Below are 27420 nucleotides of genomic sequence, written 5' to 3' on the forward strand. Positions count from 1 at the left end.
TGACCTGAAGTGTAAAAGCAGGATGGTTTCGAAGCTCTTAGTTTTACTTATGTTTCATATTGATCAAGGTTAAGCAACAAGAATCAGACACGAATGTTGATAATAGTAAGCTTGTACATAAACGCTATACAATCTAAATATTTTTTTCTAATTTTCAGAAAGTGAAATCATGTTTTGTGTATTACTCATTTTGATCGTTTGTAATTTCCATCGTGCTTTGTTCCCTGTGCTTGGATTGTTGTATATTTTACTTGTTTCTTTTACCCTAAACGTTTTGGAATAAAACAAATAAAAAAAATGGTTAATGCATTGCATAGGGCCCTTTATTTCACATGTAGCCTATTCGACACCACATTTACGTTTTTACATTTTGTGGTAAAGATAATAGCCGAATCCCCCTTCCACATAGGAGTTGTTTGAAGCGGGTGCATAAACGCGCGCGTAAAACTAAAGATGGTAACTTTTTGACATAAGTATGTTTTTTCCCATGAGGATGAACATGGGTTAATTGCCACATTGAGGTTAAAATAGCACTTTTCTCCCCTACATATCGGTATCCATCTAATGGGTCATGATAGGTGGAGACGAGATTTTGAGTCTGCCCTACTCCGCGTAAATGCGCCCTCCCTCACGCACACTAGATACACCATAGAGATGCATACATAAGAGTAGGCGCTCTTCTCATGAACATGATACTGAGCAACGCTCTCACCTATGTAGCAAAGTAGCTGTGCTCAGCAAACGGATTGTAACACTTTGACGCGGATATTTACTTGTTTCAGACGCGTCTTTTTTCTGAATTGAGTGGCCTGAGCAGAATGGTATCCCTCGTGAATTACGCGTGTATTTTCTTGCCTCTTGCTCTCCATCTGAGTAAGTGTTCACTTAGAAATATATTTTTTATATAGAAATAACAGTAATGTTTAATTTGTTCGTACTATGTGGGGGTTCTTGGGTGGGATTTATTAAATACACCTCTAAATTATAGGGGAACGAGTCGCGCTAAAGTGGAAACCAGAAAATATTTCACATTTTATCGGTGCCTAGGTACAAAATTCGTGAGTTCAAAATGTTTTATTATATAAATGTTTGAATGGATAATTAACAGATTTGCAGACGTAAAGCTAGGTTACAGATTAAAATGAGTTAAATGATTGCAAAGAGATGAGGCAAGTAAACAATTGACTGTCTTTTTTTAGTCGTTTTACCATATTTGGTCGTATTGTATAGTGTGTGTATAGTAGGTCCTATTATATTAGTCGTCTACCATTGTAATAGATTTGAATTCACATGCGCTTTGTTCTTGGGTAGCCTATTACACTACATTCCCAAGCGCAGTCGAAGCGTCAGCGTGTGTGGCGTCAGTGAATACAACATCTAGAAGAACAAATTTGCACTGTCTCGTTATTATAATAGTCTACGCATTATATTGTCTGCATTCTGAAATAGTTGTATGCTCTCCCGGGACACCTGAACCCGTCACCTCGATTCCCTCAGCTTATTCCTCACAAAGGAGGRGCTGATGTAATAGCCTACTATCCATTGGGGAATTGAATGCGAAAAGATGCCAATGGAAATGAATAATGAATGAATCGCATTTGCCTTCCCCTGATAGACTCCATAAAGTAGCACAGGTATCTCATCTGAACCTGTGTGGCTCACAAGCAGAATAGTCCTCCTTTCGGCCAGTGCGGATCATAGCCATCCCTCAACCTTAACTTATTTTCGTGCGAAACCTATTGGTAAAAAAACAAAGCACACACACCACACAACCTTTGGAAGGATTATCCCAAGAGGTTATCATGTTATGTTACTTTTCCCTGGCGCTCAGTATTGGCAGCCTTCATTCTGCATAATATTAGAGGGAAAGTATTATCTGTCCCGTGAGTGGTTGACTTTTATAGTCATACAGCGTCGAATGTGCATCGCCCATACATACTATAGACCAGGGATCGACTAGATTCAGGCGCAGGACACATTTTAGTTGAGTGGATGGTCAGGGGTCCAGAACACAAGAAGCCTAAACAGATGTGATCATATACAAACGTAAGCAAGGTTTGAAATCATTTTTTTGTCAAATAATATATCTGTTGGGGCTTTTAATGGTCACGTTTCCAGTCTACAAATTATTTGTAATGATGTCTCTCTATTATGCATGGGAATACTTTCTAACAGATTTTGGGAACCTTGCTGTAGGCTATGTTAGACCAGCCATTGAGAGAAAAATGTATGATATAACAGGATTCTCTCAATTTATGCATCTGTGGTTTGAGAGTGTTCTAAAGGAATTTTACTGCAGTACACAAGCATATGAAGCAGACATTACTTCCTCATTAAATCAGGTTCATGCTCTCTAGTAGAATTGCATTCACTTTCCTCTCTCTTCGTGACTATTCATTACTGATCTTCATTTCCCCATGATAATTCATGGTTCACACCCATATCACACATTCTCACACCAACCATGTCCTCCTCATTTTTATTCAGCCTTTGCATGTAATATCTATCAGATCACCAGTCTGGTACATCTACCATCCCCCGTCCTCGCTGTACTTCAATGGATAATCTGCAACTTTGTAGTCATCTCATCAACATAGCTCCAACACCTCACAATTAAGGCAATATAAAGTGCCTCTCCTGAATCCTTTGTTTGTAAATTAAGCTTCTGATTCGGTTACTGAAGAGTTTAGTAATTAAGGAGCATACGGGGAGGCATGGAGAGGAATTTAATTTCTCCACCTGAATTGTGCATATGATTAATCAGACACAGCCCCTCTAAGCTTTCCACAACTTCACATCAGCCCTGTCCCAATAATTACCTCCTCCCCTCACCCTCTCCCTGTCTCCTCTCTCCAGCACAGACTTAAGAGTGGCGTGGAGTCCCTAAACAAACGCTGTGAAATGAAACAGCAGCCGTGCATGACACCCCGTGACACTCCACCTTCAGCCAAGGCTGAGAGTTAATATTCATAGGTAGACTGACTTTTATACTTCTGTTTTGAGGAGTTACAGGAACTTGTTTCCTCTAGCACTAATGAGTCGTGTGTGATTCAGCTGTGATTTTGTGTCAGTGACTTGATGTGTTGTGTGCTTGGAGAGATATTGAGGAAGAAGAGAACTCAATTGGCTCCCAATGTGCCCAAGGTTGCTGCAACTTATGTCCCTGGTGCTTTGTTCTGTGTAGGCAGCAGATGCTCTCATGGGCAGGGGGTTGCGTACCGTAACTCTGAGGTATGGGCATAGATAGTCAGGTATCTCTTCCCATCTGTTTTCATAACAATGCTATACGTTTGGCTGAGATGAACAGTTATAGGGTAGCTTCAGAGGTCATGTCATAGAGAAGAGAAGGAGTAAAGGCCGAGCAAAGGTGTTAGGTGAAAATTATCTGTTAATTGAATGATTAGAATATTCCTCCCTGAAACATATAATTGTATGGAATTGATTAGAATGTATAAAATCATAATCAATAAATGTGTAGTCTAGTCAGAATTAGGGTAAAGACAATATGTCTTTATGGTATTTTAAACACAGACTGTCTGAGCTTGGTGCCGACCTGACTAGAGATTTGGGAGAGAACAGGGAGTACGTGTCAAGGACAAGGTCACTAATCTCTGTTGGCTGGGTAGTAAGACAGTGTGTGCGTAGCAGGATATGTGTGTGTGTCTGTTTGTGTGTATGTGTGTGCGTATCGTTGTGTGAATGTGTGGGCGTGAGAAGTCAGTATAAAATGTATTGTTTTGTATTCTTGACTTTAGAACGTTCCCGCGAATAAACATTTKTAACTATTTTAGCTGGGCCTCCGTCTGTTTCATTCGACCAGGATCTTACAAATTCTGGTTTGCAGACTGAGTAATATAATTAAATTGGGTTATATACCTGGAGAACATAACCCTCCTATCAAAAGGTCAGATAGAGTGTGTGCAATGGACACTAGGGCTAGACAGTGATGTAATCGTCCCCCTATTCCCATCTGTTGTTGAGTGGAGTGAGCATGGAGCTTCAGCTCTGTAGAAGCCTATGCTAACCCTGATAAGTTACAACTGGAAACTCAGGTGTTCTAGTCAATAGAAACAAATTAACTCCCAGAGTGGGTCAGTGCGCTTGTGTCCATTACAATGAGCCTCTCACTTACTCTCCATATGAGGGGGAGAGGGATCAATGTGCACAGGAAGCTCATTTATTAGTCAGATGGAGAATGGCCTACCATGGTCCTGGACCAGTACTAAGAACACAGAAACACAGAGAGGGAGAGAGGGATGCTGATGCTCAGTAGTCATAGAATGAACCGCATGGGGAAAGGCTCTTATCSTAGTGTCAGAGTGTTCTGTCACTGTCTCACTGTGTGCTTTGCTTTGTGTCAAAACTTCCATTCTGTCAACATGTGCTTAACAACTTCCAGGAAGTCAGTTAATTTTTACTCTAAATATCTGCATGAAAACTCCATCTGCAAATCGCATTTTTATTGAAATGTATTAGATTTCCCCATACAATCTTCTGCAGTTCAAGACTACTCTAAACAGTGCTTCCTGAACACAGCACAGGGAGAAAGGAGATGAAAACTGTTGCAGGGATTCCCTGCCCCATAGAACTGGGCTGGCATAATCAGCCAGGTTGTTGGCATTACCTCTGTGTGCTTTGGAGCCTCCACTTGTCACAGTGCCTCTGAGCTGGGCTGGCTAGCCTGGTACACGGTGGTCGGGAGGCCTTGGCAAACGCAGCCAGAACTTTCAGTCTTAGGGGCACTAGACATGTTAGCTGCTCAGGTGAAGTTCATTAAAGGCATAGATCTGAGTGTTCTCACTCACTTTTTTATCGCTTTACATAACAGTCGCTAAGTAAACAGTTTTTCGATATTCATCTTTAATTCAAGCTCCGTTGTGAATTCTCTTAACAAGCTTTTAAGTTAAATAATGTAAAGATGAGGGGCAGCTGGCTAACTCCATGTAGAATCAACTCATCACTCTTGTTCAGAGATAATCTCTCTGGCCTCTTCGTTTGTCTCAGTTGTCTCAGTTTCAACAGTATGGGATACAGGAAACAAGGAATGCTGGCAGTGTACTCACAGAGGATATGTAACTGTTTGTAACCATCTCTTTAGCCATGTGGATCAAAGCAATGTGCCTGCAGCCTTTGATTCCAGCCAGGTCAGCCTTTGATTCCAGCCAGGTCACCCGTGATACAAGTCTTTAATCGACATCCACCCATGTCTGAGGATGTCGGAAGACGATGTGGTAACCGTCCACTAGGGGCAACAGTGAGCGCTGTTACCTTCGAGGAGGAATTTGCCTCTGATTCCATTGGTTGCAAGTTTGAATCCAGCAATATTATTTTTTAGATTTTTGTTTTAAGCCTATCCCAAACCTTAACCCTTAATGCCTAACCTCAAAGTTTCTGAGTTAATGCCTAAACTTAACCTTAAACACTTCAAAATTTGACGTTTGCAACAACTTCGAAAATGAATGTTTGAGAAACCAGTGGTGTAAATTACTTAAGTAAAAAATACTTTAAAGTACTACTTAAGTAGTTTTTGGGGTATCTGTACTTTACTTTACTACTTATATTGTTGGCAACTTTTACTTCACCACATTCCTAAAGAAAATAATGTACTTTTTTCTCCTTACATTTTCCCTGACACCCAAAAGTACTAGTTACATTTTGAATGCATAGCAGGACAGGAAAATTGTCTAATTCACACACTTATCAAGAGAACATCCCTGGTCATCCCCAATGCCTCTGATTTGGCAGACTCACTAAACACAAATGCTTAGTTTGTAAATKATGTCTGAGTGTTGAAGTGTGCCCCTGGCTATACGGAAATAAAAAAGAAAAGAAAATCATGCCGTCTGGTTTGCTTAATTTAATGAATATTAAATGATTTATACTTGTACTTTTGATACTTAAGTATATTTTAGTGATTACATTTACTTTTGATACTTAAGTAAATTTTAAACCAAATACTTTTAGACTTTTACTCAAGTAGTATTTGACTGGGTGACTTTCAATTTTGCTTGAGTCATTTTCTATTAAGGTATCTTTACGTTTACTCAAGTATAACAATTGGGTACACTGTGAGAAACATGGATGAACATCTAATTCTGACGTGAGACTGTGAGASCTAGTTGAAGCTTCATGTGTTTTTTCTTTTTGTGGATCCATCCACTCATCTTCTTGTTTCCAATATTTATCCTAGGTAATCTTTTACAGCAMGTTGCTCTTATCTGTGTACTTACTTAAACCTCTTGGGCCCCTTGGGTGAATAGGGAGTCCGCCATGGAACTCTCTTATCTGTGTAGTAACACTGCATGCAACAACACTAATATTAAAATGTTGTTACAGTACTTTAGCAATTGCAAAACAATATATTTGAGAGCAGATTTGTAATTACAGAAGTAGAATAGGTACTTTTAATATGCCTACACTACCGTTCAAAAGTTTGGGGTCACTTAGAAATGTCCATGTTTTTGAAAGAAAAGCACATTTTTTGTCCATTAAAATAACATCAAATTGATCAGAAATACAGTGTAGACATTGTTAATGTTGTAAATGAAACTACAGATGTTTTATGGAATATCTACATATGCGTACAGAGGCCCATTATCAGCAACCATCACTCCTGTGTTCCAATGCATATTGTGTTAGCTAATCGAAGTTTATMATTTTAAAAGGCTACTTGATCATTAGAAAACTCTTTTGCAATTATGTTAGCACAGCTGAAAACTGTTGTTCTGATTAAAGAAGCAATAAAACTGGCCTTCTTTAGACAAGTTGAGTATCAAGAGCATCAGCATTTGTGGGTTCGATTACAGGCTCAAAATGGCCAGAAACAAAGACCTTTCTTCTGAAACTCGTCAGTCTATTCTTGTTCTGAGAAATTAAGGCTATTCCATGTGAGAAATTGCTAAGAAACTGAAGATCTCGTACAACACTGTGTACTATTCCCTTCAMAGAACAGCRCAAACTGGCTCTAACCAGAATAGAAAGAGGAGTGGGAGGCCCCGGTGCACAACTGAGCAAGAGGACAAGTACATTAGTGTCTAGTTTGAGAAACAGACGCCTCACAAGTTCTCAACTGGCAGCTTCATTAAATAGTACTCGCAAAACACCAGTCTCAACGTCAACTGTGAAGAGGCGACTCCGGGCTGCTGGCCTTCTAGGCAGAGTTGGAAAGAAAAAGCCATATCTCAGACTGGCCAATAAAAAATAAAAGATGAGCAAAACAGACACTAGACAGAGGAAGACTGGAAAAAAGTGTTATGGACAGATGAATCTAAGTTTGAGGTGTTCGGATCAAAAAGAAGAACATTCGTGAAATGCAGAAAAGATGCTGGAGGAGTGCTTGACGCCATCTGTCAAGCATGGTGGAGGCAATGTGATGGTCTGGGGGTGCTTTGGTGGTGGTAAAGTGGGAGATTTATACAGGGTAAAAGGGATCTTGAAGAAGGAAGGCTATCACTCCATTTTGRAAYGCCATGCCATACCCTRTGGACGGCGCTTAATTGGAGCCAATTCMCTCCTACAACAGGACAATGACCSAAAGCACAGCTYCARACTATGCAAKAACTATTTAGGGAAGAAGCAATCAGCTGGTATTCTGTGTATAATGGAGTGGCCAGCACAGTCACCGGATCTCAACCCTATTGAGCTGTTGTGGGAGCAGCTTGACATTATGGTACGTAAGAAGTGGCCATCAAGCCAATCCAACTTGTGGGAGGTGCTTCAGGAATTGACAACTAGAATGCCAAAGGTTTGCAAGGCTGTAATTGCTGCAAATGGAGGATTCTTAGATGAAAGCAAAGTTTGAAGGACAAAATTATTATTTAAATAAAAAATCATTATTTATAACCTTGTCAACGTCTTGACTATATTTCCTATTCATTTTGCAGCTCATTTTATGTATGTTTTCATGGAAAACAAGGACATTTTGAAGTGACCCCAAACTTTTGAATGGTATAAGAGCAACTTATGTCTTCTTCATACAGTTTTAATTAGTGCACCTGTCCCATAAGTAATCTTGATTATTCCGTTGTGCCCCAACCATAAGATATGGCCTAGGTGAAAACATACATTACACACATAATGTTTTCATATAAATTCAAATGATTATTTTTGGAGGAGGATATTTGCATATTCTGCAGTTGTAAAAATATAAAATCTAGCCAATTATTTCTAGATTTGAAAGAACAGACATAAAAATACTAAATTAGCATGATCTTTCAGAGATACTTGGAAAAATATTKGGTTCTTCATGTTTTTTAATGCTGCATCTCAAGGAAAAATGCAGCTGCGCGCGGCAGTCGTGAATGATTTAAGCAGTTTCACCACTTTTCCATCTTGCTTTTTTATGTTAGTCACACGTAGGATTCCTGGTTATATCTCATCATGATGTCCTTAAATTCCTTAAATGTATCTAACATTGATTAAATGTATTTAATATAAATAATGGCCCATTAGATCTGATGTTAAAGCATTAAGCAGTTGGCCTGATGAATCATCCTGAATTTCATTCCATTGCTCGGTTTTAAGGAGGATAGTAGGGGACATATCACACTTTAAAAGTCCCATACTGAGTGTAGAATGTGTCCCATTTAGCCTACTTACATCCCACCCCTTCAACCACACACAAGATCCAGAGATAAACAGAGATAGCTTTTAATTACTCATGATTCCTCCATAGGGATGAAACTCTTCTATTGCAACATATTTATCGTTATGCAGAGGACCAACCAACATWTCTTTCTGATGCATAATTTGCCTGATGCAAATTATGGGGCTGTGGAAGGAATAATGCTCTTGGCACAGCTGAATTGAGGTAGCCTGATTGTTTCTGCACTCAACAACACTACATCATTGCGTGGCCAAACAAGTCAGTGATAGAGTTGGTCAAAGTAGACAGATAGGCACTCAACCATCAGAGGTAAAGTTGTAWGGGTTTTTTAGTAATGTCCCAATGATGTTATAGGAATGTTCTCAGGTTGCTGGGTCAGGGCTCAGCCGTGTGATGCTATATTAATATTACAATTATTTGACTAACTTTCAGAAAAAGTAGATATTGGTGTTTGTAGAGCAGAAGGTGTAACAKGGAAAGGAATCTGAATCTGACCATGTACTGTATGACATCTGTTAGTTTGATACAACTCTGTGGTCTATCAACTTCAATTATGACACATTGTATGACAGATGGGATTCTCGTGCCTCKTTCACAGCCTATTTTAAGACCTTTTTGTGTGTAGCTGAGTAGTTTTTCTTTTTGTCAGACTGAATTATTGAGCCCTTATATCTTAACCGTCTCACGTTGGACACCACACTGATTGTATTCAAAAGGCAGTCCCATCTCACTGGCTTCTATGTCTTCTTCTTGTCTGTTTTAGTGAGGGTTATTAGAGCAGCTATGTCTCATCTGCCTGTTATCAAAGGTAGCGCTCAGCTCAGCGCTCAGACTCTGCTGAGAGGAAGGGATGGGAGAAGAGGGGGATACAGCGAGCCACAGCTCCCTCCACCCTCCACAGGCAACAACACTCCCATGGGGCATGGACTTGGAGGAGATATAGTGTCCATGTGTTGTGTTCATTTTCTTAAAGTGTGTGTGTGTGTCTGTGTTTATTAAACAACGTGCTAAAGAAGGAATATAAAAGAAGCTTGCACATTAAAGATCTCTCTTCGTCAGTGCCCTTCAAGCAATTTGTGTATCCTTTTAGCTCTTCTGAGCCAAAGAAATAGTTACTTGGCAAGTCTTTTTTCCTACAGATTTATCAGATCTTTAGAGAGAGAGGGAAAGGCAGGAAGAGCGTTCAAGAGACAGAAAGGGTTAAGGAGCTGGACTGGATTTAATGTCTGAGAAGGCTTTTTCCTTACATTGATGTGAAAGGTTGCTCTCTGAGTAAAGCCTATTTCTCATACTCTCTCTTCCTCCCTCCCTCTCTCTCCCTCCCTTTCACTCTCTATCTGTGCTAACCAACAGGCAKATAATTTGCCTCATGCAGTCTTCCTAGGTCTGCATTTTGTCCAATTATTTTCATACACCTACAGGACAACTTGCACAGCAGCGCTGGTGGTGCTAATGAACATGATTGTCGGCAGTAGCAGCACTAATCCAYTCATTTCAGWGTGACCTGCTTGGCTTCAACCCTCATTAGAACAGATTACAGTTGAACCARGACTACACCAAGTTGCTCCACCTCTCCTTTCTCATAATGCTTCAGAATAGACAAATTATGTTACCAAACCTTTGTCTTTCTGGAGCACAGTATTTATGTAATCTCTCTCTCTTCACATTTCCGTCTCGCTCCTTTCTGCGTCACTATTGTCCTCTATGGAAAAATGTATTTCTGTAGATGTAGGATTTTTATTATTTTCCCTCCTCTCCCCTGTGATGGGAACTGAGGTCCAAATGGAAAAATCTGAGAGGTTAATCATTCATTTGGAATCAGGAATTAGTCCGGTAGAGCTAATTATCAGGGGTTGTTTTTTATGCCGATCCTTTGCATAGCCTACTCTACMTCTCTCTCTCTCTATTTCTCTCTCCATCTTTCTTTCTCGCGCTCTTTCTTATTGTGCCCAGCATGGAGGTTGCAGTTGGAATTCAGTCCCTCTATTCCTCTCGCACGCAATGCTGTCACCAGCAGGTTCATTAGCCTGGCTGTTGCCCTTAATGATGGAGTTACCATAGTGCCATAGTAAACCTACCCAGCCTTCCACCTACTCAKTGTCAGAGAGTGCAACAGCAGTTACCTGGTCTGACAAAACTCTTTGGCTTTGCTATTCAGACAGTGACATGCTGAATATTTGCTCAGACAAAAAAACACTGAGCTACTACTAATCAGAGACACAATGGAGTCTGTTTAGACAGTGCGCCACAGACCTCTGAGCGCCACCCACAGATGAAGAATGAGGACTTCTGTTCAAATTCTAGTCCCTGTGAGGGTGGTACTAATGATGTGGTGGATATATCAGTCTAATAACTTGGCTAAYGGTTCCTGTCTCTAGAGCACCTTGTATTGGATGGAGTTGTCTTCCCAGTGGATGTGTGTGGAGCCAACGTTAGAAAACACCCGGGCCAGTGTAATGTACATCTCACTCTGAATTAAATAGTCAGGTCCGTAATTATTGGCACCCTCAATAAGATAGATCCCTCCTAATATGTTCTCCAATCTCATAAAACATTTTAGAAAAAGGTTAAAAACACATACCTTTAAATTTGGTAGGCCATACCCTATCCCTTGCCCACACTACAACAAACATGGCGTCAAAGCCGCTTCTCGCAACAGCCTTGAACGCTTCCCTCGAATACAGCATAGAGCATGTCACTGCAACACTAACCTAACGTAGCAGGTGTAAAAGAAACGCCTGAAACTATATCCCCTACATACTGGTCTTGGCGATAAGAAAACAACCCTTCTGCACTGTTCAACCAATCCAGTAAATGTGGAGGAGTAGTTAGCAAAATGGAGTGTCGCCTTGTTAACGTCCAAAAGCGGAAGTGGCWTCACAGGCTCTTTCCATTTCCCCTGAATACCGGAACATCCAGTTGTTGGGGACTTGTCAGAGGCTACTTCAACACAAATCATTGGTTTCGAGGGCTGTCGTTTACTTGAGTAAGCAGCGTTGTAAAGTATTCACAGAAAAATAAACAAAAGTAAGCTGACCAAAAGTTCGACAAACCTTTGTGAGAGGGAATATGCACTGTTCCCTGTACTCTGGGTGGAACAGACACTGCTACTSGGGAGTTCCACCTTCAATATTTATATACAGTGGGGCAAAAAAGTATTTAGTCAGCCACCAATTGTGCAAGTTCTCCCACTTAAAAAGATGAGAGAGGCCTGTAATTTTCATCATAGGTACACTTCAACTATGACAGACAAAATGAGGGAGAAAAAAATCCTGAAAATCACATTGTAGGATTTTTAATGAATTTATTTGCAAATTATGGTGGAAAATAAATATTTGGTCAATAACAAAAGTTTATCTCAATACTTTGTTATATACCCTTTGTTGGCAATGACAGAGGTCAAATGTTTTCTGTAAGTCTTCACAAGGTTTTCACACACTGTTGCTGGTATTTTTGGGAAAGTATCTGCGTAATTGTGCACCCAACTCACTCAGGTGCTTCGCTATATCACATTTGACATTGTCCGTAAGCTTGCGTTCATTTGCACACAAAAATCATACAATGATGGAAAGACCTGTGTGTTGTCCTTGTTAATGCAGACAGCGAAGAGCTCCAACTTCTTAATCATAGCCTCAATTTTGTCACGCACATTGAATATAGTTGCGGAGAGTCCCTGTAATCCTAGATTCAGATCATTCAGAGAGAGAAAGAGAAAACATCACCCATACTGGCCAGTCGTGTGAGAAACTCGTCATCATGCAAGCGGTCAGACTGTGAAAATGATGGTCAGTAAAGAAAACTTTAAGCTCGTCTCTCAATTTAAAAAAACATGTCAATACTTAGCCCCTTGATAACCAGCCCACTTCTGTATGTTGTAAAAGCGTTACATGGTCGCTGCCCATATCATTGCATAATGCAGAAAATACACGAGAGTTCAGGGGCCATGCTTTAACATTTTCACTGTAGTGTCTAAAACGTCTTTCAAGCTGTCAGGCATTCCCTTGGCAGCAAGAGCCTCTCGGTGGATGCTGCAGTGTACCCAAGTAGCGTCGGGAGCAACTGCTTGCACGAACGTTAACACTCCACTATGTCTCCCTGTCATGGCTTTTGCGCCATCAGTAAAGATAACAACACAAAGTCCATTTAATGTCACAAAGCTGTCCAGTACTTTAAAAATATCCTCTCCCGTTGTCCTGGTTTCCAGTGGATTGCAGAAGAGGATGTCTTCCTTAATTGACCCCCCATAAACATAACGGACATATACCAGGAGCTGTGCCAGGCCTGCCAAGTCTGTTGACTCATCCAGCTGTAACGCATAGAATTCTCTGGCTTGTATGCGAAGCAGTAATTGTTTCAAAACATCTCCTGCCAYGTCACTGATGCGTCGTGAAACGGTGTTGTTTGATGGAGGCATTGTCTGTATAGTTTTTTTGGCCTTTTCCCCCAGCATTGTTCCAGCCATATCCGTGGTAGCGGGAAGAATGAAGTCCTGCACAATAGTATGGGGCTTGCCTGTCCTAGCCATTCGGTAGCTCACCATATAATTAGCCCCTTCTTATTAATGGTATCTGTTGCTTTTATACATGTCACTACTCGAAWGTCGTCTTAACTAAACCATCTAATGTGATTGGATGTTAATTATTTGACTAGGCTACCTGTATTTGACATTGTGTTGTTATTTCGCTGAACACTAGATGGTTTAACTTTATTTTTGGCAGTGAAACGAGGCTACTCAGGAGAGAAAGAAACCTCACCCAAATGTATAGCCGCGTTGGAAAATATAAATGGATTGTTTGAAAATGTGAGAAAAAAAATCTAGCAGATTTTTATTTGGCTTTCCCCCGACGGCTGGGGTACCTAGTCTAGACCTACTTATTACAGGGCACTGTTAATTTTTCTCTTGTCTATTCTGTTTTTATACTTCCAGAGGTTAATAATATATGGAGTGATGCAGAATGGACCTTTATAAATAMAACTTTATTCTGTTTTTCATGTGTRTATTTCCTCCAAACTTCAAAACATCTCCTGCTACATTGATGTTTTAAAGGAGCACATGTTAGACAACATATACAAAACATTATGTTGGTACAGTATAGTTCAACTCATTATGCTGTTCTGTTTCAGTTTTGACTCTGTATTATATAGCAGGACAGATTATAGAAATTGTGTTTCCAGAAAGTCTTACAAACTCCCGCGGGACCATAAGCTCTCTCATTTGGGTAGTGACCAGCAATTATGTGAGGATTATCAGGAGCAGTAATACGAATAAGCAGCAGTGTTTTAAGCAGCTCTGACTGGTGAGTCTTTTACTGAATCCTTCCAACTGCTCCCCTTGATCTCTGTGCTCCACTCTCATAGCACGCAGCTACAATGACTGGGGAAGGCCGTCATTGGAAATAACAATTTGTTCTTAACTGAGTTGCCTAGTTAAATAATGGTAAAAAAAAGAAGCTATTTACCCTGGTTTACAGGCCAGTTCATTACTGAGGCTTCAAGTGGAAGAGGGAGGTCAATACAGTGAAGCAAAGGCTCCACTGTGGTAGTTCTGATGTGCAGTAGCACTGTGAGTCAAAGACACTCCAGTAACAAGCCCCCTGGAACATTGCTGTAATGACAGGAAAACTAAATTATACAGTGCCTTTGGCATCCAGTTGTCTATACTGTACGTAGTGCTAGAGACAGTATGGCTGTGATCCCTGACATATAGAACTTATAGGAACTTTTCCCTCTATCCTTTTAATATCGATATCTGCACTTTAATTCTGTTTTTTTCTTATGACGCCAATACTCTTGAAAGAAAAGATCTGCACAGAAAAATCACTAGATTCCTAACCTTCAACGAACGCGTAGCTAGATGTGCACGTCTTCGTCAATCTTTATTGATGGAGAGGGGGGAGTTTGGTAAATTATCAACGCAAAACCAGTGTGATGAAAATACACCAGAATGGATAGAAAAGTAATGTAATGTTCTTTTAGGCTGAAACAACTACATCAGTTAGGTCTGTGGTTTCTTCATCAGTCATGTCTGTATGACTTGAGACTGCCTGCTTTTTTATAKGAATGCTCTGTGGTTTCCCCCAGGCTCTGTCATGCTATCAAATATTTACATTTAGGCTCAAAAGCAGCCTACAGTATCTGCTGCCCTGTATAGGATGCATATTGAACCAGACCTGGCTGGGACACAGGATGGTGTGTGGCRCTGGGATATAGCATATTGCTGGAGTTCAATTAAGACACATTTCTATTGGGGAAAGTAGCAATGTGCTTATATGAGGAACCACTGGGCTGGACAACCGTGGTCTTTTTCAACCAACATAGACTTTTTTTTAACTTCCTCAATAGACAGTGCATTTGTTAATTTCCTCTTCCCTCTAGTTCCTTATACTATCCCTATCTCAATTTAATTTTAACTGTTATTTTACCAGGTAAGTTGACTGAGAACACATTCTCATTTACAGCAACGACCTGGGGAATAGTTACAGGGGAGAGGAGAGGGATGAATGAGACAATTGTAAGCTGGGGATGATTAGGTGACCATGATGGTATGAGCAACAGCTTGAGAATTTAGCCAGGACACCAGGGTTAACACCCCTACTCTTACAATAAGTGCCATGGGATCTTTAAAGACCTCAGAGAGTCAGGACACCCATTTAACGAAAGACAGCACCCTACACAGGGCAGTGCCCCCAATCACTGCCCTGGGGCATTGGGATATTTTTTAGACCAGAGGAAAGAGTGCCTCCTACTGGCCCTCCAACACCACTTCCAACAGCATCTGGTCTCCCATCCAGGGACTGACCAGGACCAACCCTGCTTAGCTTCAGAAGCAAGCCAGCAGTGGGATGCAATCATTTGTCTATCTCTCTGCTCTCTCTAGGTCTTCATAAAATTCTGATAAGRATGAGTGAAACCAATAATCTTTAGACCCCCACTGCCAAACATTGCCCGAAATCAACAGGAAAAAAAGGAGGCGGGAAAAGTCATAATTATTAAATATTAATCATGTTCTTCCCAGGGGACCAGAAGAKAATTCTGGGCCTGTGTCCACAAAGCCTCTCAGAGTAGGAGTGCTGATCTAAGATCAGTTTAACCTTTTAGATCATAATGAATAATATTATATAGACAGGTTGAGACTTGATCCTAGATCAGCACTCCTACTCTGAGACGCTTTGTGGATACAGGCCCCGGTGATCTGATGTCTGACCCAATTACCATCCTCAGTTTTACCTCACTTAGTCCCGTTAACTTCTTTGAGGGTTCGCCTTTAAAATTGTTGGATTACAGTGGGAGGGAGTAGCAGGGGAGGAGAGAGGGGATGAAGAGATAGAGGTCTGTAAAGGAGCAGTTTGGGGTTATTKAGTGGGTTCATGACTCACTTTAAMAAATATATATATTCACACGGCTTACAGGCACTATTTGCTTCACATTAAAATGATTCATATGTATCCTAAATGCAATCTTGAAATTAAGTTGTATCTGGGTCACTCACACTACAGCCTGTACCCCTCTGACATGCTTTAGCTAAAACATCCTTCAGGGCCACTTTCCTCCCAAACTTATTTTTCACACATGGACTTTCTGGAGTGTGCACCTTCAAGGTTGGTTGTTGGCACAGTGCATCATGCTGTTCAGATTCAATTAGTTTGGATTGTGTAAAACCATGCTGATTTCAAGGACTTAAGTACTCTATCTGAAATAGGCTGACAAAGGAACAACCATGTCTCTCAATGTCAGGAGAGCTGAAGATGTACAGCTATAGATACACTATATATTCAAAAGTATGTGGACACTCCTTCAAATTAGTGGATTTGGCTATTTCAGCCACACCTGTTGCTGACAGATGTATACATCGAGCACACAGCCATGCAATCTCCATAGACAAACATTGGCAGTAGAATGGCCTCACTGAAGAGCTCAGTGACTTCCAATGTGGCAACAAGTCAGTTTAGTTAAATTCCTGCCCTGCTAGAGCTGCCCCGGTCAACTGTAAGTGCTAAAATTGTGAAGTGGAAACGTCTTGGAGCAACAACGGCTCAGCCGTGAAGTGGTAGGCCACAAGMTCACAGAACGGGACCACCGAGTGCTGACGTGCGTAGCGTGTAAAAATCATCTGTCTTCGTTYGCAACACACTACCGAGTTCCAAACTGCCTCTGGAAGCAAAGTCAGCACAATAACTGTTCGTCGGGAGCTTAATGAAAGGGGTTTCCATGGCCGAGCGGCCACACACAAGCCTAAGATCACCATGCGCAATGCCAAGCGTCAGCTAGAGTGGGGTAAAGCAAGACTGGACTCTGGAGCAGTGGAAACGCCTTCTCTGGAGTGATGAATCACGCTTCACCATCTGGCAATCCGACAGAGGAATCTGGGTTTGGCRGATGTCAGGAGAACRCTACCTGCCCCAATGCATAGTGCCAACTGTAAAGTTTGGTGGAGGAGGAATAATGGTCTGGGGCTATTTTTCATGGTTCGGGGTAGGCCCCTTAGTTCCACTGAATGGAAATCTTAACGCTACAGCATAAAATTACATTTTAGACGATTCTGCGCTTCCAACTTTGTAGCAACAGTTTTTGGGAAGGCCCTTCCCTGTTTCAGCATATCAATGCCCACGTGAACAAAGCGAGGTCCATACAGAAATGGTTTGTCGAGATCGGTGTGGAAAATTTGACTGGCCTGCACAGAGCCCTGACCTTAACCCCATYGAACACCTTTGGGATGAATTGGAACGCCGACTGCGAGCCAGGCCTAATCACCCAAAATCAGTGCCTGACCTCACTAATACTCTTGTGGTTGAATGGAAGCAAGTCCCCGCAATGTTCCAACATCTAGTGGAAAGCCTTCCCAGAAGAGTGGAGACTTATAGCAGCAAAGGGGGGACCAACTCCATATTAATGCCCATGATTTTGTAATGAGATGTTCGACGAGCAGGTGTCCACAWACTTTTGGTCACGTAGTATACATATTGAGGATTCAGCTATAGAGGATCCAAGGTTTGTCAAGCCTTGTACAAGACAGAGCTTTGTTGCCACTTGTTTAAAGTAACCAAACACATTTACAAAAACCCCTCAGATGTCCTGTGCTTGGCAATATTGAACTCTCCTGATGCTCATTTCTCCCCAATGTGAGCCAGGGATACAGAGAGTGCTGATGGTATACTGTATGTCTCTGTGTCTCCGTCCAGTCGTCGGCCCCTGTCCCARCTCTGCTGCCTCCACCAGGAGGTGTCACTCCATCTATAAGGGCTTCGCTCAGTGTCTGATGGCTCTGGGAGACAGCCTGACCGACAGTGCCCAGAAAGATGAGGACACACAGGAGATACACACCATCTGCAAGTAAGCACCCCCCCCCACACACACACATTATAGCACTACAGTAACTGACAGATGAACCAAGACCAATGATTATGAACTTACAGTAGATACAAATCCCCTCATCTATATGTTATTTATAGACACACACACACACTCTGAAATTAGAAATTGACATAACACTGTGACCCATAATTGAATTACCATTGAACGATGGGCTTCACCAGATCTTTACCTCTATTTCAATATCTCCATCGCTCTCGCTTTCTTCTCCATGGTTATGCCCCAGCTCTCTCTTTCTTCTCCATGGTTATGCCCCAGCTCACTCTTTCTTCTCCATGGTTATGCTCCAGCTCTCTCTAACATCCTGACAGCACTTCCCATTTGCTGGAGGCATATTGGAGTGCCTAATTAAATATTGAGTGTCTCTCTTTATCCATCTCTGTCTTCCATTCTATTTATACATGCGTCTGTAATCCATCTTAACATTATGTCAAGGAATTTTTATAAAATCGAATCTCATTTACTCAATGTCTACACATTAAAACACTCTAAAATACAATTTGGAGAACATCAAAAACAAGCAAAATTTGACTCAGGACATGATCAACTTGTTGCTGTAGCTTCATTCACCTCAGTCAATAAGGGACTTAACATTCTACAAACACATTAGCTGCTACGCACTAGTTCAGCACCGGGGTTACACTCTAGTTCAGTTTCATATCAAGTCAAACAGCAGTTACCTAGCCAAAGTACAGCCATCTTTACCTCAGCACTGTTTCCAGAAAAAGTCGCGCTGCTCCCTTCAGTTGCATCGATAAGCTCTCCATAAAGCCAGCCAGCCATAAACAAGCCTTCCCTCCCGCTCCCAGGCGTCCGCATGGTCCTAAAGTCGTGAGGGTTCAAAACTGCATTTGCCTTTTAATCTGGATTTGAATAATTGTCGTAGCCATTTTAAATGGTTGTTGTTGAGCTAGACCGCAGGGTGTCAAACTCATTCCACGGAGGGCCTAAGTGTCTGCAGGTTTTTGTTTCCTTTCAATAAAGCCCTAGACAACCAGTTGTGGGGAGTTCCTAACTAATTAGTGATGTTAATCAACAATCAAGTACAAGGGAGGAGCGAAAACCCGCAGACACTTGGCCCCCGTGGAATGAGTTTGACACCTGTGAGCTAGAGATATCACCCCTGGAAGAGCATCACCCCATCAAGATCAATCCATTCCCAGAAACATTGCATCAATGTAGGAAGGTCCTGTCGGGAGTTGTTGTTCAGTATTGGGGAGCTGGAGACACACTTGTTATCTTCAGGTATATAGTGGTCATTACAATTATGTTATTATTTTTGTCATATTCCTTAAGGTACCAATTAAGGTACTAATCCTGCCATTCAGTAAACTTAGTCTTACGTGCGTGTGTATACATACGTCTGCACACACGCACACACACACACACACACACACACACACACACACACACACACACACACACACACACACACACACACCACACCACACACAACACACCACACCACACACACACAAACACACACACACACACACACACACACACAACACACCACACACACACACACCACACACTCTTCCTAGGAATGTGGTCAAATCTGTTAGGGAAAGGCAGTTAGTAGAAAGGCAGTATTTTCCCTACTGGATAAAAGTCTCAGATTTGCATCTAGGCCAAGGCTGCACCACTGTCAGTATTCTCTATGGAATGCTAGGAGAATTTACCTTGAGTAGAGAATAAAAATTAAGGAAAATCTGTCGTTAATAGAACAGGTAATGTCCTTGTTTCCCAGGCCGTGAGCTTGGTTTGTTTATGCATTAGCATGCAGTGTATGTTTCAGATCAAGTGTTTAATCTAACACCTCAGCAATCCTTTATTATTTTWATCAGAAAATAGACTGCAGGCAGATATTGCTAACAAGCTGCCCTTCACCTGCTGTTACTCTGCTGTTTTCTACTGCACATGTGACTCTGGGACTTTGCAAGGCTGCATTTTGCTTCCTCTTTGTTTCACCCATTCCCCTCAAGGTCTCCTGTGTGTACGATAAACAGATGCCCTAWGCCCCCAACAGATGTGCTGTTTAAGGGTTGAGTTAAGACCATGGGCCCATATCCAAATACAGTGCAAGTTTAGCCTTTCTGCACTTGTACACAGGGAATGTGAATCTAAGATGTTTATGAGTGGTGTTACACACACAATACCCCATAATGACAAAGAAGAAACAGGTTTTTAGAAATGAGAAAAAACRGAAATATCACATTTACATAAGTATTCAGACCCTTTATTCAGTACCTTGTTGAAGCACCTTTGGCAGCGATTACAGCCTCGAGGCCCTTGGGTGTACAAGCTTGGCACACCTATATTTGGGGAGTTTCTCCCATTCTTCTCTGCAGATCCTCTCAAGTTCTGTCAGGTTAGCTATTTTCAGGTCTCTTCACAGATGTTCGATCAGGTTCAAGTCCAGGCTCTGGCTGGGCACTCAAGGACATTGAGAGACTTGTCCCGAAGCCACTCCTGYGTTGTCTTGGCTGTGTACTTAGGGTCGTTGTCCAGTTGGAAGGTGAACTTTTGCCCCAGTCTGAGGTCCTGAGCGCACTGGAGCAGGTTTTCATCAAGGATCTTTCTGTACTTTGCTYCGTTCATCTTTCCCTCGATCCTGACTAGTCTCTCAGTCCCTGCCGATGAAAAACATCCCCACAGCATGATGCTGCCACCACCATGCTTCACCGTAGGGATGGTTCCAGGTTTCCTCTAGAAGTGACATTTGGCATTCAGGCCAAAGAGTTCAATCTTGGTTTCACTAGACCAGAGAATCTTGTTCCTCACAGTCTGCAAGTCTTTGGGTGCCTTTTGGCAAACTCCAAGAGGGCTGTCATGTGCCTTTTACTGAGGAGTGGCTTCCRTCGGGCCACTCTACCATAAAGGCCTGATTGGTGGAGTGCTGTAGAGATAGTTTGTCCTTCTGGAAGGTTCTCCCATCTCCACAGAGGAACTGTGCCTCGACAGAATACTCTCAGAGCTATACGAACAATTCCATCAATCTCAGGGCTTGGTTTTTGCTCTGACATGCACTGTCAACTGTGGGACCTTATATAGACAGGTGTGTACCTTCCAAATCATGTCCAATCAATTGAATTTACCACAGGTGGACTCAATCCGGGCGCCGAAGACTTGGATGTTGATTAAGGCAGTCCCCCGCACCTCTCTGATTCAGAGGGGTTGGGTTAAATGCGGAAGACGCATTTCAGTTGAAGGCATTCAGTTGTACAACTGACTAGGTATCCCACTTTCCCTTTCCCTAWTCAAGTTGTAGAAACATCTCAAGGATGATCAATGGAAACAGGATGCACCTGAGCTCAATTTCGAGTCTCATAGCAAAGGGTCTGAATACTTATGTAAATAAGTGTAAGGATGTTTGTTTTGATTTTTTTTATGAGGAAAATTGTTTATTTAATACATTTTAGAATAAGGCTGTAAAAAAAGTCACGGGGTCTGGATAATTTCCGAATGCACTGTATGTGACCATCTCTGTTCCACCCCCTACAGGTCCTGGGATGAGTTTCATGACTGTGCAAACGTGGCGATGGCCTGGTGTCCGGATGAGGCTTCTGCTGTCTGGGAGTCTTTGCGACAGGAGTCCAAGAAGATGCARTTTTCTGGAAACCTGTATTACATGTGCTCCAGTCGTAACCAACCAGCTACCAACGCTGATGCCCTGAGCCCGTCCAACCAGGAAGAGATTAACCAGGAGTCTCTTAAAGCACACGCCCACTGTCCAGGTCCTGCCTCCTTCTTCTTGCTCCCCTCATGTCTGTCTTTTCTGCTGCTGTTGCCTAGCCTATAGACACGACCAGGGTGAAGGGCAGGGAGGAACTCATAGAGGACATGTACAAACAGACAGTATCATGAAGTCACTCATATTTTTTTCTTTACTAAAAAGGAGTTGCATATATTTCTAGCTGCACGTTCAGATTGACAGCTCCTCATCTGTAGTGTATTCATTTCGTACACACATATCATCTCTATGAATAACTTTACGTGTCTGTTCAATACTACTGTCCTCAGATTTTTTATTCATAGATTTTAGATGTCTATTACAATTGGTTTTGTTGCAAAACGCTATATACAGTGCCTTGCAAAAGTATTCACCCCCTTGGCATTTTGTTGCATTACAACCTGTAATTGAAATTGATTTTTATTTGGATTTCTTGAAATGGACAAACACAAAATAGTGCAAATTGGTGAAGTGAAATGAAAAAATAACTTGTTTCAAAMAAATTACAAATGGAAAAGTGGTGCGTGCATATGTATTCACCCCCTTTGCTATGAAGCTCTTAAATAAGATCTGGTGCAACCAATTACCTTCAGAAGTTACATAATTAGTTAAGTAAAGTGCACCTGTGTGCAATCTAAGTGTCACATGATCTGTCACATGATCTCAGTGTATATATACACCTGTTCTGAAAGGCCCCAGAGTMTGCAACACCACTAAGCAAGGTGCACCACCAAATAAGCGGCACCATGAAGACCAAGGAGATCTCCAAACATGTCAAGGACAAAGTTGTGTGGAGAAGTACAGATCATGGTTGGGTTATAAAAAAAATATCTGAAACTTTGAACATCCCACGGAGCACCATTAAATCCCTTATAAGAARATGGAAAGAATATGGCACCACAACAAACCTGCCAGGAGAGGGCCGCCCACCAAAACTCATGGACCAGGCAAGGGGGGCATTAATCAGAGAGGCAACAAAGAGACCAAWGATAAYWCTGAAGGAGYTGCAAAGCTCYACAGMGKAGATTGGAGTATCTGTCCATAGGACCACTTTAAGCCGTACACTCCACAGAGCTGGGCTTTACGGAAGAGTGGCCAGAAAAAAGCCATTGCTTAAAGAAAARAATAAGCAAACATGTCTGGTGTTCACCAAAAGGCATATGGGAGACTACCCAAACATATGGAAGAAGGTACTCTGGTTAGATGAGACTAAAATTGAGCTTTTTGGCCATCAAGGAAAACGCTATGTCTAGCGCAAACCCAACCTCTCTTCACCCCGAGAACACTATCCCCACAGTGAAGCATGGTGGTGGCAGCATCATGCTGTGGGGATGTTTTTCATTGGCAGGGACTGGGAAACTGGTCAGAATKGAAGGAATGATGGATGGTGCTAAATACAGGGACATTCTTGAGGGAAACCTGTTTCAGTCTTCAAGCGATTTCAGACTGGGACGAAGGTTCACCTTCCAGCAGGACAATGACCCTAAGCATACTGCTAAAGCAACACTCGAGTGATTTAAGGGGAAACATTTAAATGTCTTGGAATGGCCTAGTCAAAGCCCAGACCTCAATCCAATTGAGAATCTGTGGTATGACTTAAAGATTGCTGYACACCAGCGGAACCCATCCGACTTGAAGGAGCTGGAGCAGTTTAACCTTGAAGAATGGGCAAAAATCCCAGTGGCTAGATGTGCCAAGCTTACCCCAAGAGCTAGATGTGCCAAGCATACACCAAGAGACTTGCAGCTTTAATTTCTGCAAAAGGTGGCTCTACAAAGTATTGACTTTGGGGGGGTGAATAGTTATGCACACTCAAGTTTCTTGTTTTTTTGTCTTATTTCTTGTTTGTTTCACAATCAAAAATATTTTGYATCTTCAAAGKGGTAGGCATRTTGTGTAAATCAAATGATACAAACCCCCCAAAAATCTATTTTAATTCCAGGTTGTAAGGCAACAAAATAGGAAAAATGCCAAGGGGGGTGAATAGTTTCGCAAGCCACTGTATCCATTGTTTAGCTGGAATGGAATGTYCGTATCCTGTATATTTAACATATAAATTCAACACATAATTAAAAACCTCATGCTATAGTACTTGGTTAGAGTTAGGGCTCATCCCAAATGGCACCCTATTCCTTATATAGTGCACTAATTTTAACCAGAGCCTAGATCTCATATTACGGTATTGATAAATGTTTTAATATATATATTTTAAATATTAATGTGCCAAATGTATCATTTCTACAGTTCTTTAATAAAAAATTWAATTATATGTCACATTTGACTGTGTAAAACCTTGCAGTACTACTYTTTTCTCTGAGAGGGAGGYGGATACAATGGGGTCTGAAATTATTGAGAGCCTTGATAAAGTAAATAATGAATGTATAAAATAAATAATTCAAATAATGAACTATATTGTATGCTCCAAAAATTTGRAAATTATATTTTATACTAACACAATTTCTCAGAGAAAGAGATTTTGTTTAATAAGTAATCMTTTTTTCTCAAAAAGGTGGGGGTCAAAATGATTGACATCCCTAAAGATTCTTATAAATAAAGTAGTCAAAAGTTTAGTATTTGTTCCCATGTTCCTAGCATGCAATGACTACATCAGGCTTGTTACTACAAACTTGTTGGATGCATTTGCAGTTAGTTTTGGTTGTGTTTTAGATTATTTAGTCACTTTTATTATAAATAAGAATAGAATATGTTTCTAAACACTTACCATGATTACGGGTAATCCTTAATGAATCGTGATTAATGATGATTGAGAAAGTTACAGAGAATCAAAGATCATACCTCCAAGACATGCTAACCTCTCACCATTAGTAATAACAGGGGAGGTTAGCATGTCTCATTGCTCATCTTTATCAAGGGTGTCAATTATTTCGGACCCCACTGTATATCTCGTTTTGCAACCAAAATGTATTATTTGTCTCTCTGAAATAAAACCATCTAGTGATAGGTTTCAAACAAACACATTTCTGTAATTTAACAACCGCATGTCATGATAAGATGAGGAAGAAACACACCACTCTTTCATAAGTTCTTGAAAAGAAAAAAGCTAATTTACAAACATTTCTGAAAATGGATATACAGTGTTTTGGAATGAAACTGTTCAGTTGAATAGTATGGTTCCAGGGGATGCTGTCTGGGAGAGCTGAGGTTAGAATGTAAATGAGCACATAAACCTCAAACATCTGGAACCCAAGACAGAGTCTTCAAGCCTTACCAGGCAAGGCTTAACAGCAACGTCTCAAACACTGCATCCTAAGTTTGTCAGGTTGCTATTCAATCAGAGAGTACTGTGGGATGTTTTGTAGCATTGAAGGCAATTTTTTWAAATTTAGTTTGAGACTCACTGAAGATTACTGAGAGGATTACTTAGAGTAAAACCTCTAAAACAATAGAGCTCACCTGCAGGCAAGCATAATGAAGTATACCCAGGTCTAGGCAGTTCGCTGCCACTGCTCAACTGTGCAGTCATCCCGTGTGTTTAATACAGTGTTTATGAACAGATAAACCACTTAACTTACATTCAACATCACTTCCTATTGTCTGTTGTCTAGCTCAAGTCTAGACTAACCTAATTATATTTAGTTATTTGTGTTGAAGAAATATGGATGAACGTGTACATAATGTATTTCATTAATATTCATATTTATGTCCATATCAAGCAGAGACCCTGGGGGAATAGGAACGGTATAGAARTAAGCTAGGTTTTACTCTAAAGGACTTTTGTTTTATAATACTAAACACCATGAGGATAACCCCTGTTTGACTCCATGACATGAAAAGTTAGCTGCATTTAAAACCTAGTACTAATTGAATGTACGTCTGAGRTAAACTACCATGTTGGAAATGTTACTGTACCTTTTAAAAAGGTCATGTTTTCTACTTGCTTTGCCCTATTCAACAGCTTTAGCGGTCAATTTGGATTTGCAGTGGATTTGCATTTTTTATTGGCAATTAATCTTGTTTGCTAATGCAGCAAAGTTATGTGGGATGGTCAGGGAAGCAGTAGTAAACTGGAGTGAAAACCTGAAGAAAATCTATTTTCATCTGCATTGTAAAATATATCAAGTGGATTTAGTTGATTATTAACTAAATTTAAATATTTAAAGAATATTGTCTGTCTATAACATCAGCTAACACTGCAACATTTTAGGTTAGTGGATAACACATTTTAGGCTGTTGGCAAACTCTCTATTTCAAAATTGTGTGTGTTTGCGTGTGAGCGTGTGTCTGTGCGTATGTGTGTGTTGTGTGTGTGTGTGCTCGTATGTTTGTGTGTGTGTGTGTGTATGTATCTGCTTGTGTGCATTGTGCCAGTGTAATAACACTTGGTGAATAAAAGCTATGCCTTTAATGCCTGCCTCTCTGTTATCTTGCTTTACAAAATACTTTTTAATTCCWGTATACATCAGCTCATAAGCATCATTATTCTTTGCATAGATATGATGTTAATGTACCTGAATTGTATAGTTCTGAACTAGCAGTTTTAATAGAACAAAAGTGTTGTGTTATATGCTTGGGACTCTGTATGATTGGCATGTACAACTGTGCACTCTTTCTTTTTATGATATGTTGAAAAGGAAGAAACCATTCTGTCTGTATTCTCATTGTACTATATTGACCATACATCTCTCAAAGATAGAAGCAGATGAGACGAAGGGTGCAAATTCAACAGATTATATATTCCTCCCTTTGAATATGTGATACTGTCATCCTAAAGGCGGTCCATCAAACAGAATGCTTATTTAGAGCCCCGGGGATGAATAAGCCTCTGAGGGACATTCATCTATGGGGTTTTTCCACTGTGGACAGACCACACACTGGACCAAGTTCAGAGATACTGGGCTTCGGAGAACAACATCTCGATATATGTCATTCAATTCAATAGTGTGTATTGACAATCTTCAGTAGAAGCTTATCTTTTGTACAGAAAGCCATCCACAGGGTGTTCCAGAGTTTTCAACATTGGTTCAAATTCTTTTCACTTTCACTATGTGTCTGTCTGTATGAAGTATGTTTTGCTACATTTATAAATAATCAATAAAATGGTGATGACTGATGCTGAATCTGCATTTACTTTCAGTGGGTTTTACATGTTCTACTCAGTGTACTTAAGCCAGCCAACTAATGACGGCTTCAAAGATGTCCTTTAGTTTTGATGAAATATCAAACGGAAATGTTGGTGTTGCGAGTTAGTTGATGGCTTTAGTGCACTGAGTGTTGTCTTGTGTTCAGTGACTGAGATTTGGACAGATACGGTACCTTCCTGCACAACTACAGGACTTCAGATTGAGATTTGGTGTAAAGATGGGAGGTATGCCAAACTTGCTCCTGGTTATTTGGAATACTTTATATATTAATATTTCATGCCTTCCAGCTGCCTCAGTAAACAGAAAAACATATCCAGTTAAAYGAATGTCCCAGCAAGCACCATATTCCTATACCATAGACTGTAAGTACAGACAGATTATTAATTCATGACATGTGACAAATGCTGACATGTACAGAATGTAAACATAGAGCATTGTAGTTCATGCGCAGATCATATTAGAAAAGGAGATGTTATGTTTGACACATAAAAAATGCAACATCCCCACATCCCTCCCTCAAGGTTCAAATGTATATCAGGCTTCAAATCTGGAACCTCTATCTCTCTGATCTGTTTATTGCAGTTATGGATCAAATTATGCTGTWAAGAAAT

At 40.9% G+C, this 27420-nt stretch overlaps 1 protein-coding gene across 1 annotated transcript; it reads left to right on the top strand.

The window, feature by feature from the left end:
* Positions 1-688: 688 nt before the first annotated feature.
* On the top strand, positions 689-26785 carry LOC111961166 (neuritin-like). The gene is made up of 3 exons (XM_023983262.2): positions 689-873; positions 17785-17935; positions 21479-26785. Exons 1-3 carry the CDS (start codon positions 819-821, stop codon positions 21774-21776), a joined length of 504 nt encoding a protein of 167 aa, XP_023839030.1. The 5' UTR covers positions 689-818; the 3' UTR covers positions 21777-26785.
* The last annotated feature ends 635 nt before the right edge of the window (positions 26786-27420 follow it).

The sequence above is a fragment of the Salvelinus sp. IW2-2015 genome, linkage group LG4q.1:29 (assembly GCF_002910315.2).
Source record: "Salvelinus sp. IW2-2015 linkage group LG4q.1:29, ASM291031v2, whole genome shotgun sequence".
In the NCBI taxonomy this organism is placed as follows: Eukaryota; Metazoa; Chordata; class Actinopteri; order Salmoniformes; family Salmonidae; genus Salvelinus; species Salvelinus sp. IW2-2015.